General features: G+C 32.5%; 1 protein-coding gene across 1 annotated transcript; it reads right to left on the reverse strand.

The window, feature by feature from the left end:
- Positions 1 to 1,278: 1,278 nt before the first annotated feature.
- On the reverse strand, positions 1,279 to 3,386 carry LOC120070271 (malonyl-CoA:anthocyanidin 5-O-glucoside-6''-O-malonyltransferase-like). Its single transcript, XM_039022167.1, has 3 exons — positions 2,614 to 3,386; positions 1,664 to 2,296; positions 1,279 to 1,532 (listed from the first exon to the last, which is right to left on the reverse strand). The coding sequence occupies exons 1-2, from the start codon at positions 3,344 to 3,346 to the stop codon at positions 1,665 to 1,667; spliced, it is 1,365 nt and encodes a 454-aa protein (XP_038878095.1). The 5' UTR covers positions 3,347 to 3,386; the 3' UTR covers positions 1,279 to 1,532; position 1,664.
- Positions 3,387 to 14,480: the final 11,094 nt, after the last annotated feature.

The following is a 14,480-nucleotide window of genomic DNA, read 5'->3' on the forward strand; positions in this document are numbered from 1 at the left end:
ATGAATAGCTCCTTAGGCTCCCCCTAAGGTGTGAGATATCCTTCTCGATAAATATCGTTATAGGCTCCCCCTAAGACCAGTCAACCTTTGTGTATCGAAGCAAGAACAATTGAAGAACACGCTGCCACAAATAACTCACATAACTTCTACTCGAAATGCTCTCGCGATAAACTCATAAAAACAATTTATACGAAAACCCTAGCATGAGAATTTCTTGGCTTAAATAACACAGTGGAATGAAGGAAAATAATATCACATAAAATCGTTAGTGTATAAAAAAGGAAAGAATTCCAAATAAAATATTCTATAGAATATGATAAATAAGGAACAAAAAAATCTGCAAAATTGGCAATTGGAAAAACATCCTCTAGGACAATATCCACTAGGAACAGAAACTCAGACAACTCCAAAAAGGCCATATATCTAACACTTTTTCTATGACTTGAACAAATATATTTAGCAAAAATCATATATCTAACACTTTTTCTCTCTTTATGATTATTCTCCATAAATTTTTGTCATTCTCCTCAAATTTTTTATAACTCCATAATTTATTCTTTTACAAATGTTGAACCAAATATTAACATAACTTATCACACTTTTACAAAAATAATTATAATTAAATAATTTAACTCAGAACACTAATTCTAAAAGTCAATTCCAAACATGCTCTTAAGACACTGAAAATCACTTTTAGTTTTGATTGTACAAAATCACCTTTAAGAGGCGTTTGGAGCAAGGAATTCGTTATTATAGTTGAGTTATAATAGTTTGTTTATGGAGTGTAGATTATTTCAATCTCGGTTATAATAATATGTATTTACGATATAAACTATTTTAGTTTGAGAATGAAATAGTAAACACTGTAGCAAAAAAAAATGATGAGTGTAAAATAGTAAAAACTATAGCAAATAGAAAATACTGTAGCAAATAGAAGTTCTGAAATAGTGTTGACTGTAGCTAATTCGAGATTTGGAATAATATTTACTGTAGCAAAAGATGGTTATCATAGTCTTAGGATAGTCTTTACCCCAATCGCCCCCTTAAAGATTTAAAACTAAAGATTAAAATGATGGTATAACAATCATTTTTGACAAATCTCTTGATTAAAATCAATTTTAATAAAATTACTCTTTCTTAAAACACTCCAAATCTTATTTCATAATCACACTTTATCCCAAAGTAAGCTAAGGAATAAGGATAACTCAAATAAAACTCTTAAAATGGAATGAGAAATCATCTCAATTCTTAAAATAATGATTAAAAAAAATCTAATAATAATAATAATAAAATCTCCGATTATTTTTAAAGAAACACAAACAATGGATCAATTACAAAGATAACGAGACTAAATCTGTCTCAACTTAATGACAAAGTCAAATAAAAACAATGATCCCACCAACAATGAATGAGCCAACCCATCTGTCACTAAATTTTGGGAACGTCTGATGTGGTCAAACTAAATCCTACCCATTTCCATGGACAGAACTTCCTCAATTATTGATTTCGTAAATGTTAGCTCATTGTCCTTCCTGTTCAACAATGCACCGTTGTTAGGCTCCACCACCATATAAGCTCTAAGTTTGATAACCCATTAAAAGGAAAACCCATAAAATTTTCTAAGAAATGAAATATTTTGGCTTATTTTCCGCCATTAAAGTACCTTAAAGTTCTTGAAGACCTTTAGCAAAAACCGCAGCGAAGTTTTCCATAACATCCCTCTTCGCCGTCCACCCAATCTCCACGCCGCCGCCGTCTCGGCTTTCGGAGATGCAAACTGCTCCCGTGGCATCAATGGACACAACTTCGACCTTCTCTGGCGTCCCCCAACCGAAATCCACACTGTACACCTCAAATTTCGGCGATCCAGCGGTGGAAATCGGCTTCCAATTGTTTTTTGCACCTTCCGCTATCAACGAAACCCAGTTTTCGGCGCCATTTAGAGGCCCCTCTTCTTCCAAGCTTTTGATCATATCCGATATCACCTCCACGGCGGCAACTACTCCCTTTTGCCCAACCAATTTGGCCCTCTCCAAGGCGATGCCTCGGACGACCACGCAGTTTCCGAAGTATGTCACCGGCAGAGGTGGGTCCAGCCTCCCTCGGGCGTCCACCGACATTCCGAAGGCCCTCTCGCCGTCGGGTGGGGAACCGTCGGCCACGGAGGTGCAGACCCATGTGTACGCCATCGTCACCGTGAAGGTGGAGACGTGGAGCGGCGGGTGGGTCGGGGTCCGGTGTCTGAGTACAAATTGCTTGAGTTTTTGGATATTTTGGAGATTCAGCTTGAATGTGCCTTTGAAGAAAAAATGCATCAGTTTCATAATTTGGCATTTATTTTCTGAATGTATAATATTGATTTTCTTAGTAGAAATAGGATTGAACTATTCGGTACACATTCAAAATTACCAACACACATTCCATATGTCACTAACTGTGGAGCATATAACATTATGATGATTATTATTATTTACTTATTGAAACAAACTCATACTACTACACTATTACTATTATTATTCGAAAATGGTAAAAATGTATTTAACGTCTAATATTCCTATTTACGAATATATCGAAAATGATTATAATGCAAAGTTTAAAGGTGAACGGAACTACCTCGGAATAGATCCGGCGGAATTGTGACGTCAAAACATTTTAAGCTTCTGTTGTTGGGCCCTCCCATGGCCAACCAAGATTTTAAATATATGGCCTCAAGTCCCGCCGGATCGGCGACCACGCTCCGATCGTAAAACGGCATCGTCTCAGCCGCTGGAGAAACAGGCTCACCTCCCGCAACCAAATTTTTACACAATCCCGCCCACGATTTCACGAACGAAGTCGACGATCTCCCGTCCAGAATCGCGTGATGGGCAGTTATTCCGATGCTAAATCCACCCTTCCCAAACGAAGTCACCTGCACCGCCATCACCGCCGCCCGCTCCTCCTCCACTGCAAGCTCCGCCACCAGAGGCCGAAGCTTCGCCTCCTCACGCAACCCATCGCTGACGAGATGGTCGAAGTCGGCGTCGGATTCCGCCACCGTCAGCACAACGCCGTCGCCGGCGGTGGTAACGACGGCCGGTTTGGGGGATGTTTCCGGCCAGACGATTGCTCCGGCGAGGGGAAGGTAGTGTTGCAGGACGCGAGAGAGAGAGTTTTTGAGGTTTAAAAGAATGGCGTGGAATGCCGCCGGAGATTTGTAGAAGAAGAGGCGTTCGACTGGAGGGAAGCGGAACCAGAGGATGTCGAAGAAGGTGAGTGGAAGAGAGGCCGGTACGGCGGATCCCGGCGGAGGAGATATCGTGCAAATCTCGAGGACCTTGATGGACCCATGATGATCTTCCGCCATGGAAATATTGTGGCATCTTTTTGAGAAGGTTGTTTGTCTCTTTATAACATTTGATTGATAAGTTAAAATAAATTTGTGAATTTGAATAAATCACATATTTTCAAAAGAAAAAAACTAAACTTACCCACTTTATATTTTGATTCATAAACTAATAGATAAGGGGAAAGAAAATTATTCTATTAAGTTGTTAGATTTTGGAGTTTTGTTTCTTGAGGATTCAAAACATTATAAGTTTTAATTTTTATTTGATATATAAATCTCAAAATGTAATATTTTTTAATTTTGAATTTTGTGTTTTGTTTCCCTTTGTTTCAAGCTTCAAGATTTACGCTTTTTAACTTTGATTTTTACATTAAATATTTATATTCAATCATTGGTGTTAATGCCTACATAATAAAATTAATTTTCACTAATTTTTTTTATCATAATTTAAATTAATTAAAATTTTTCACATCATAATTTTTTTTTTGGAGATTTTTATATATAGAAAAGTGGGTATAAGTATTTATAATTTAGAGCAAAAAACTAAGAAACCGTTACGGCCCAAACCAAACCCAAAAGGGATGCAAACTACCGTAAAACTCAGCCCAAACGCAAAAAAAAAAAAAAAATAATAATAACAAAAAATAAACCAACCTGAAACCTGACCCAACCACGATTAATTACGATTTTCTCTAAGGATTTTTTCCTCCATTGAACGGCGCTTCATCTCCTCCAATCCTCTCCATTTCATCGTTCTCTTAAATCAATTTATTATTCTTCTTCTTCTTCCATCGACGCTGCTTCACCTTCTTTTTTTTCCTTCTATTTATGTCCTTTTCCATCCGCTGCTTCATTTCCATCTTCGTCCGCTACTTCTTGGTCCTCTACTTGAGGTCATGCTTTAGTATAAAAAGAAGTACTTGATAGATAGTGATAGACACTATCACTAACTATCACATTTCATGATTTGCAATAGACAATGTATATCGCTAATAGGCAGTGATAGAAATCTACCAATTTTCATTGAATGATAATAGTGAGTGATAGTCAATGATAGAATATAGACTGATAATTGTATATTTAAATAGGTGGAACAGGAACATGAACATCAAACAATAATGCAAGATTAGAACAAGCATTTGAGGATAACAATATGCATATCATTAGATGTAATACAAACTATAAAAAACAGTTAGATGCATCTCATTGATGAACTTAACTTCACGTCATTTCTGTCTTTTGTTTCGTAAGGTTCGTCTCATGAAGTTACTTCACGAGAAACAAAATCAACTTCACGTCATTTCTATCTTTTGTGTTGTGAAGTAACTTTACGAGACAAATTTCACGAGAAATGAACTCAACGAAATCAACATCAAGTCATTTATGTCTTGTGAAGTTCGTCTCGTGAAGTTACTCACAAGACAAATAGCGTGGTAAAGGAACCGCGACACCGTGGACGAGGAAGAAGCCATAGAAGGACGCATGCAAAAAATTAAAGAAGAGAATCCAAGAAGAACTGTAGACCTAAACACACAGAAAATCAAAGAAAGAGACCAAATAGAAACTAGTTTGGGATCAAAAGGGTTTTTTTTTTTTTTTTCTTTTTAATAAAAAATATCTAATAAATGTTAGACATAAAATTGCAATTCAAGAACCTATATAACTTTTTCTAATGTTTAGGGACATATCATAACAAATACAAAATTTATACGTTGAAAATTCTATTAAACATTTTTAAAGCTTAAAAGGATTAAATAAAGACAAGCTAAAAATTAATGGACTAAACTTGTAATTTATTTATTTATTTATTATTATTATTATTATTATTATTATTTTGTGGGGGGAGAAACACAACTAACCTACAAAACAACATTGAGAGACAAAAATGAAAAAAAAAAAAAAAAAAAAATGAACCCACCCCGGATTGGAGGAAAAAGAAAAGAAGAAACATGCTCTTCCAACGTCCTCCTTCTTACAAGGAAAGGAGACAGAAAATTGTGGTTCAGCTTCAAGGAGTCAATTAGATCCATTATCCTCAAGGATATTTGTTGGTAAAATGGGGAAAGATTAAATTAAAAAAAGTTTTAAGTTTTGTTTTATTTTGGTATCTTAAGTTTCTAAATAGAGATTTAGGAAACTAATTAGCTAGATTTTGGTAAAGGGTCATAATATGCAAAGTTATAAAACTAAATAGATTGGGAAATTGGAGTAAATAGTAAAATGGGGTTACCTTTTGATTTTTGTCAAAAAAAAAAAAAAATGAAAATAATAAAATTTTTGACAAAAGTGTGTAGCACAGATGTTTTTTTATTCTTCAAATTGTCTTGGTATGGTTGATAACAATTTTTTTGAATACTGTGTAATTGTTATACCGTGTCTAAATTCTCAATAGAAATACTGAGTAAATGAAATTATCTATGTATGAGACCATATATCCATTCTCAATAGGAATTCAGTATAAATGAAATTGTTAGTTATGAGATTTTAACCTAACGGATTCAAGAGATAAAAGTGTCGGCTTTTTATCCCATTTTAAAATTTGAATTGGTAGTTTCATATCTATTTTAATTTGATTTAACCACTTTTCGAAAATATTTAGAATTCATCAATCTTTAATTTGTTTATCACCATTTTGATTTTAATTTATAATATATCCTTCAGATATTCACTTGCTAACCACAACTTCACTGGTACAATCGACTTTGCTTTTTCTCATCTTGGAGGAACATCATTGGGTGATTTTTAATTTTTGCTTCTGGAATGTTTAGATATTGTGAATTTGTGGTTCTAGAATATTTGGGTAGAGTATATTTGTGGTATTCGAGTTGTTTTTGGAGCAGTGTATCTTTGCATTCGCGTTTGTACTTAATTTTTGTTGTTTTAGGATAGTTTTATCAGTTACTAATTAGTATTTTCTATTATATAAAATCGTTTTGCTATTTTTATAATTTTGAAACATTATTTTCCATTTCTCCAAATGAAACCTTAAAATTTTCTATTTGTCTTATCAACCCAAATAGATTTCAGAGTGGATGAATCAAACTAAAAAAGATTTGATTGTTAATAAAATAATATTATTATATTATAACAAAAAATGTTATTATATTAACATGTAAATTATATTTAAAAAAAAAAAAAAGTTAAATACTACTTTAGTTTTAGGTCTTTCAATTTATTTTAGTCTCTCTATATAAAATTTTTACATATAGAAAAATATCAAATTATTTATAAAAATAACAAAAAAAATACTGATAGATACTGATAGGCTTCTATCAGCCTCTATCACTATCAGTGTTTATCACATAGTATCAATGATAAATTTCTATTTGTTTCTATTACTAATAGATTTTTATCAATCTCTATCCGCTTCTCAAAGAACATTAAATTTTACTATTTTATATAAATATATTTTTTTATGTTTTAGTTTTCTAATTTTAAAAGTTCCGTGTAATTTAAGATTGAGACTATTCTAATGATGACAAAAGATATTAACTTTCAAAGTCCACAAAAAAATTTGAAAAAAGAGTCTACAAATTAAATAGCAAAATTTGCCAGTTGTATGTTGCTATATTGTTGCCAAAGAGCTACTCCAATCACATTTCAGCTTATATATCCATTTAATTATCATTTTCATTCTACTCTGTTTAAAAATCGTGAAATAAGTCAACTTGTTTATAAATATAACAAAATCTTTATTGCATCTAATAATACTAAATAATATTAGTATTTGATTTACCAATTTATATAAAAATTAAAATTAAATATTATTTACTTATTAAATATAAGAGAATAATTGATGTAGTCCTAAATTAAGTTTAACATTATGTAATCATAAATTAAGTAATATATTAAATAATGTTAAATTTATGACTACATTAAATGTTCTCTTACATCTAACAAGTAACTAATATTTGGTTTTGGTTTCTATATATCAAATTAGTAGATGAAATATATATATTCAACCTCTAGACATTAATTATCATTTAGTCATTGAATTATGATTTGTTGCAAATTGTGTAGCAATTTTGCCGAGACCTATTTGAATAAAATGGTAACTTTGAATAATTGCTATGAAAAATTTGAATAATTTGAAAAGGTAACTTTTGGTCAAAAATAGGAAAATGGACCAAAGCATAACTTTTTAAAGGGACGAGCTAAGAAAAATCGAACCAACAGATTTATTCTTTATTGAATATTGGTTCGGTTCCTATTTTAGCTAAACTAATCAATTCGATTTAGTTCTCAGATTAGCTTAAAATTGAAGAAAAGTGAACTAATATCACCCTTAATTACAAACATCACAATTATGTGAAGGTTTCCTTCCTTTTGTAGATCTCCTTGTTTCCTCTTCTAAACAAATTTACGATTTTTTATTAGGTGTAGGTAGTTTTTCTTTTTTAATTTTTTTTCCTGTTCAAAATTGCCATAATAATCATTACTAAATTAATTTATTGTGTGAATTAATGTCAATTGAAAGGCTCTGAATACGAATGAATGCAGGAATTATTACTTCAAACAACAATTAAATAAATTAATTGACATAGTGTTTATACTATCAACCTCAAAGTTTGAGATTTGATTTCCCCACCCCACACTTTAATCCTTTAAAAAAATAATTAAATTATAATATTTCAAAAGTGGGTGGTACTGCTACTATTATTATTATTATCATAGTGACGAGAGTGCAACTATCGAACTAAAGTGGTGTGCCTCATCGTTGGAGCTTATGAATAGGATTCATATTCAAAATTAGGTGTTTGATTAATTTAATATTTGATATTAAATTATTATTTAATTAATTAAAATCAAATTAGTTTTCATTTTTTATTCAATTTTAGAAATTGATTTTTTGTTAAATGAAGTTATAAATTTTGAATTAATTAAAATTAGAAATGAAAATGGAAATTGAAAGATTAAAAATGTGATAGTGGGAAAATCCATTACTTTTGAAGTAGGAGGTGGATTAATTTCATAGACACATCTAGCCCACTTAATCTTTAAAATTGAAGTGTCATTGACCTTCATGATTGAGTGGCTGCATATATTAGGTACATAAAACTCTCATAAATTTGAGAATTGAAGAGATAGAGCTACTGGAAAAGTGAGTTTTCTGCAAAATTTCATCTTCTCTAAAAACCCTCTTCATTTCCCTCTAGAATTCACTTCAATCTTGAGTTCCACCACTCAAATTCAAGGAAAATAGTAGAGAAGATCTCTTGGTGGTTTACTGAAGGTTTGAAGCTGAGAATTCGAGAAGAGTAGCTTGGATTTGGAGGATTCTACAAAGGTACATGTGTTCTTGAAACTCTCTTGTTGAAAAATCTATTTTTGCATGCTTTTTAGAACTCAAATTAAATGTAATTAGAGTGCTTATTAATTCTGATTGCTTTTGTTGCTTGCTTATTTACTCTATGAATTGGTATTAGAGCATGATTTAAGCACTCAATTAACGTTAATTTTAGTTTGGTGGGTAAATTTCTATGATTGCATGTTTGAGGACTGATATGGTGCTTCAATCATATTTGGCATTAGATTTCTTTTTTATTCCTAATTTAAATTTGCAATTAGCTCTTGTTTGATGAGATTTTATGTGTGCTCTAGAGTCTATAATTTATTTGGAGTCAATAGATTCGAAATTAGGTTGTAATTGAAGCTGGAAGCAAGCAAGGTCAGTAGCAAAAATCTGGATTGGAGCTATTGCCCTCGCAACGTCACGATGTTGTTCAGAGAGCGTCACGATGTTGTTCATTTTGGAGCCCGAGGTGTTGCAACGCTAGGATGAAGCATACAACCATTAAATAAAAATCTCTCTTGGGCCAATGAAAGGATAGAGCACTTTGTCCAAGTCCCGAAAACACCATTTAAGGGAACACTCATCTACTTATTCTAAAGTCGAGAAAGAGTGAATTCCATCTTGTATTACCATGTTCCCAGCTCCCTCTTGGTCTTGTCCCCAAAATGGTAGGCTTATTGAGTTGCCGAACTGACCACTTTCACCCATACAAATCAAAGGACCATCCTCCGTGAACAAGAGTTCATAATATACTCAAGATTAAGACTAAGTTGCCTAGGTCATCATATTGAAATAGAAACCTAAGTAGTCAATAGTGTTATATCTAGTGGTTACTATTTTGCCTTCCAATATTATGCAACTCATTTCATAGGATACCCTCACTCACATGTCAACTACACGAATGTGTTGGATCATTGTGTTTGTATCAAATACAAAGTGGAACGTATTCATAGTGTCACCAGGATAAGGTACCCAATCTTATCCTATACTATAGACCCTTTAGGCTGTATCTTGAACATTTATCCATGTATGTCTCCACATACTATTCAAGACTTATAAGACAACCTTGGATGTTAGTTGATTGGATTTAGGATTATTAAGACAAAATAGAATACAACACAATCAATAACATTTATTGAAATTGTTGGGTTGTATGTCCTAAAACTCGTAGTTTGTAAACATTAAACTTATTCTATTTGCAATAAAGATATTATTAAGGTTTGTTCAGTAAAGTTGTTATTGAATATGTAAATTGCCCTTATAAAAGCCTAAATCCAATAAACTAACGAATTTCTAGCTATAACATGAATACTTGAACTTTATGTGTAGACATAAAAGTGGACAAAGTTTGAGTATATAGCCAAAAGGTCTATAAGTATAAGGATAAGGTTGGGTACCTTACTCGGGGACACTATGGATGCGACCCATTTTATATATGATACTAACGATGTGATCCTGAGATCATTCATGTAGAGACATGTAAGTACGGGCATCTTATGCAAAAGATGTTTTCATAAGACCAGACCACGAAATAGTAACTTTTTTTTTTTTTCCCATTACGTCATTTACTGTTAAACTGATTATTTCAATTTGACGACCTAAGGTAACTCGATCTTAATCCTAAGCTAACTATGAACTCCTATTTATTCAGGATTATTTGAATGAATTTTATTTAATAATAAAATTTCATTTTTAAATATGAATTTTTTAAATTCTATTAATTTAAAAAAGAAATTTGGTCTTAGTGGAAAAATCTCACTTTAGACACCACCAAATTCCACTAATTTCTTGAGATCTTGGTGTCAACACATTAGGCAATATAATTGCATGTGTTTCTTCAAATGTATGGAAGAAAAATAGGTTGATTTTTATTTGATATATTCGGTCAATTTGATGAAGAAAGGTTCTTCATCATTCATGCAAAACCAATTCTATTAATTTGATGAAGAAAGATTTTTCATCATTCATGCAAAGCACTCTTCCAATTATCCAAGTTTCCCTTTAAATTACTTTCATTTTGGATTCCACAATTCAATCTAAGGCCAGAGGATAGTAAGGAAGACTCTTGTGGTAGTTTACAACTTGTTGGAGAGAAGGTATCACTTGGAAATTAGAGCTAATTTGGAGTTCTTCAAAGGTATTCTCTTGAAACCCTAAAATTTTCTTTTATAAATTTGCATGTTTAATCTCTAAAATTAATGGAATTAAAGTGCTTAGGATCCGAATGTCTTTTGCATGTTGAATTTCAACTCTTTCATTTGGTATCAGAGTATGTTTTAGGCAGTCAATTTACATTAATTTTTGCTTGGTGGATGTTTTTCACAGGTTGTATGAAATGGGTGGTGATATAGATATTTTTCAGTTTTGACATTAGATTTCTCTTCAATTTATGTTGAAATTATTATAATTGGCTCTTTGTTTATGGGCCTTAATATGTGATTAAGATTCTATAAATTTGTTGGAGTTAATAGAGTTGAAAATAGGTTGTAATTGAAGAAGAATTGAAGCAAGCTCGCAAGGAAAAACCAAAGGCGCGAGAGGGAATTGCCGATTCAGGTGGTTCACAGTTCAGCCGATTCGAGTCTTAGAGGTCCGATTCAGTAGGTTTTAGACGATTCAACCCATTTTCATGCCTTGGAGGTCTGGTTCGAGTGGTTTGGACCCGATTATGGTTGGTTCGGGTGGTTCAACACTTGTATTTAATTATTCTTGTAATAATTAAGTTTTTTGCTTGCTTAGGATGTCAAAACTAGTCCGCATCAGTGTATGCTTAATTATTTATGCATTATAAAATTTATGTTAAATTAAATCTTGTATGTGTATAATGTATGCCATGTAGATTTAAAATCCCACCATTGGTTCCATGTAGCATGCATTAAAAGTGTGTTATAATTAGTTATAATATATAGTATGCATGTACTAGGATTTCATATTTAATATAATTGGTTATATTAAATTATGGAATGTTGCATGAATGTTATGGATTGAAAGCATGTCTATCTTTTATAAAGTGTTATAAAATGAATTAGATATTTAAAGTTTATAACAAAGTTAAAATGCATGCTCACCTAGGGTTAACAAATAACAACTTGTTTTAAATAGTTAAATAGGTTGTTATCTTATAAAATTTTGGTTACAAACTCCCCAGACTAAATCCTGTTTAAGGCTGGAGATACTTAAGTTTACGGTTTATGGAACACCTGCTACTTGGGAATTTTAGCTGGTTCTTGAGTGTTGCTAACCCGATTTTATGAGCATGCATGAGCGATGTGAGGTAATAAAATAGTTTATCACTTAGACATTGTAGGTTAAATCCAAATATAAACATTATACTTGGATGAACACCTATACTTAGGTTATATTTATTAACTGGAATATACCTAAGTAAATATTTAACCCAAACATGTAGAACACTTTAGTGGGAGATTAATAATATATACAATATATTGTTTTTAACTCTCACATCCCCAAGAGTTCATACCGTGATATCCATGCTCAGGTTCGTATCGCTTTTACCGCAACTGCTTCATTCGAAAAGTGTTTGCATGGGTCAATAACAAGGTGAATAGAGAAAGTAGTTCATAGTAAGTGGGTGAAGGAAGTATGTCAACATATCCTGTGGTCTTTTTTATTAGGTTGCACTGTGAGATTTCTATGTTACACCTACGTGTCGTTTTAGGAAACCACCCATTCAGAGGGTTGTAACATAAGGATCAGAACATTGCAAACTTCATAAATGAATAGGGGTTCTTAGTTCCATCTTCAACATTGTCTTCTAACTCGGGAGCTTGTTGATACCGTTCTCTAAAATTCGAAAATGGAGGGTCACACTTACAAGAGTTACTAAGTATTAGTAAGTTCTTGACCATAAACGATTGCTAAATGACTATAGGAATAAAGAGTTATTTTGGCATTAGTATTTAATCAAGAATGTCTTGCTTCAGGGAAGGAGTATTTGATATCGGTAGCATCTATTCTGACTCACTAAAGTATCGTTGCAATTAATAATGAGATATGGGTACATTATTACTTTTGCTAAATATTAAATTGGATTTTAAAAGCAGTCTACTAATAGAATTTGTTTATATTTTCAGCATGTCAAACTCTATCATTCAACTTTTAGTTTTCGATAAGTTTAACGACGATGGTTATTCAACTTAAAAATCAAATATCAATACGATATTAGTAATAGATGATTTAAGGTTTGTTTTTATGAATGAATGTACTCCAGTTTCCAGCTCGACTGTAAACCGAAACATTCAAGATGCATATGAAAAATGGGTTACGGCGAATGAGAAAGCCCGAGTTTATATCTTAACAAGCATATCATATGTTTTGACTAAGGAGCACAAGAGCACGATCACTTCTAAGGCAATCATGGATTCATTGCAAGCAATGTTTGGACAACCGTCCACATCCATTCGACATGATGCTCTCAAATACGTTTACAACTCTCGTATGAAGGAGGGAACCTCTATTAGAGAACATGTTTGGACATGATGGTCCATTCAATATTGCAGATGCAAATGCGGCTGTCAAGTGTCATTAATGAGAAGAGCCAAGTCAATTTCATCATGGAATCTCTTCTGAAGAGTTTCCTGTAGTTCAAAACAAATGCAATGATGAACAAAATAGAATATAATCTAACTACTCTTCTAAATGAGCTTTAGAATTATCAGCCTCTGAAGAAAAATAAGGGATAGGAAGAGAAACAAATGTTGTAAGCCTTAGTAAATTCTAGAAAGGATCGTCCTCTGGGACTAAATCCTCTGATACAAAGTTTGGACCTTTAACTTCTAAGGATAAGATTATCCAGATGAAGAAGAATGGAAAAGGAAAAAAGAAAGCTCCTACAAAGAAAAGCAAGGCTAAGGTTATGATAGGTAAATGTTACCATTGCATCATATATATAAGTTGTTTGAGGTAGAGCCAGCGTTATGTTCTTATGATTCCTCATAATTTGAATCTCAAGTATCTACTGCACCTCTCCCAAATCTTTCATTTAAAATATGGTTGTCAACCAATTTTTAATATCAATAAGGTACCTTACATCATTTTCAATGAGTAGGATATCGTCAATATAAAGTACTAAGAAAGCTACTTTACCATTGATGATTTTCTTGTAGACACACGGTTCATCAACATTTTGATTAAAACCAAAGATTTGATCGCAGTATCAAATCTAATGTTCCAAGATTTGAACGTTTGCTTCAATCCATAAATGGATCAATTCAGTTTGAAAACTTTTTGCTCTTGACCTTGGGCTCAAACCCCTTGGCTTGAGATATAAAGATGTTCTCTTCAGGATTTCTATTCAGAAAAGTAGTATTGACAACCATTTGTCATATTTCATAGTCATAATATGTGGCTATGGATAAGAGAATTCTTATAAACTTAAGCACAGCAATAGGAAATTTTTTTTTTCTCATAGTCAACCCCTTCCCTTTAGGTATAACCCTTTGCTACAAATCTAACTTTGAAGGTCTATACGTTCCCAACTACTTCTTTCTTTTATAGATCCTATGGGTTTAACCTCTTCAGGTAAATCTACAAGTTCCCATACTGAGTTGAAGTACATAGACTCCATTTCAAGGTCCATGACTTTGACCCATTGGTCCTTGTTTATAGGACAATAGATCCTCAAAGCCATCATCTGGTATAACAACTTGAGTTTCAGTTAAATCTAAGTAACGGTCAGGTTGTGATATAACCCTCCCACTGCTTTGAGGCATTCTCAACAATTGAGAAGGACGAGACGGACCTGAAGTGCACTACAAAAAATTAGCCTTTAATATAATTTTAGCATCACATTGCTTATAAATTGCTATTAAAAAGAAAGAAAGAAAGAAGCGAGAATGT

The sequence above is a fragment of the Benincasa hispida genome, chromosome 1, assembly GCF_009727055.1.
Source record: "Benincasa hispida cultivar B227 chromosome 1, ASM972705v1, whole genome shotgun sequence".
Lineage (NCBI taxonomy): Eukaryota > Viridiplantae > Streptophyta > Magnoliopsida > Cucurbitales > Cucurbitaceae > Benincasa > Benincasa hispida.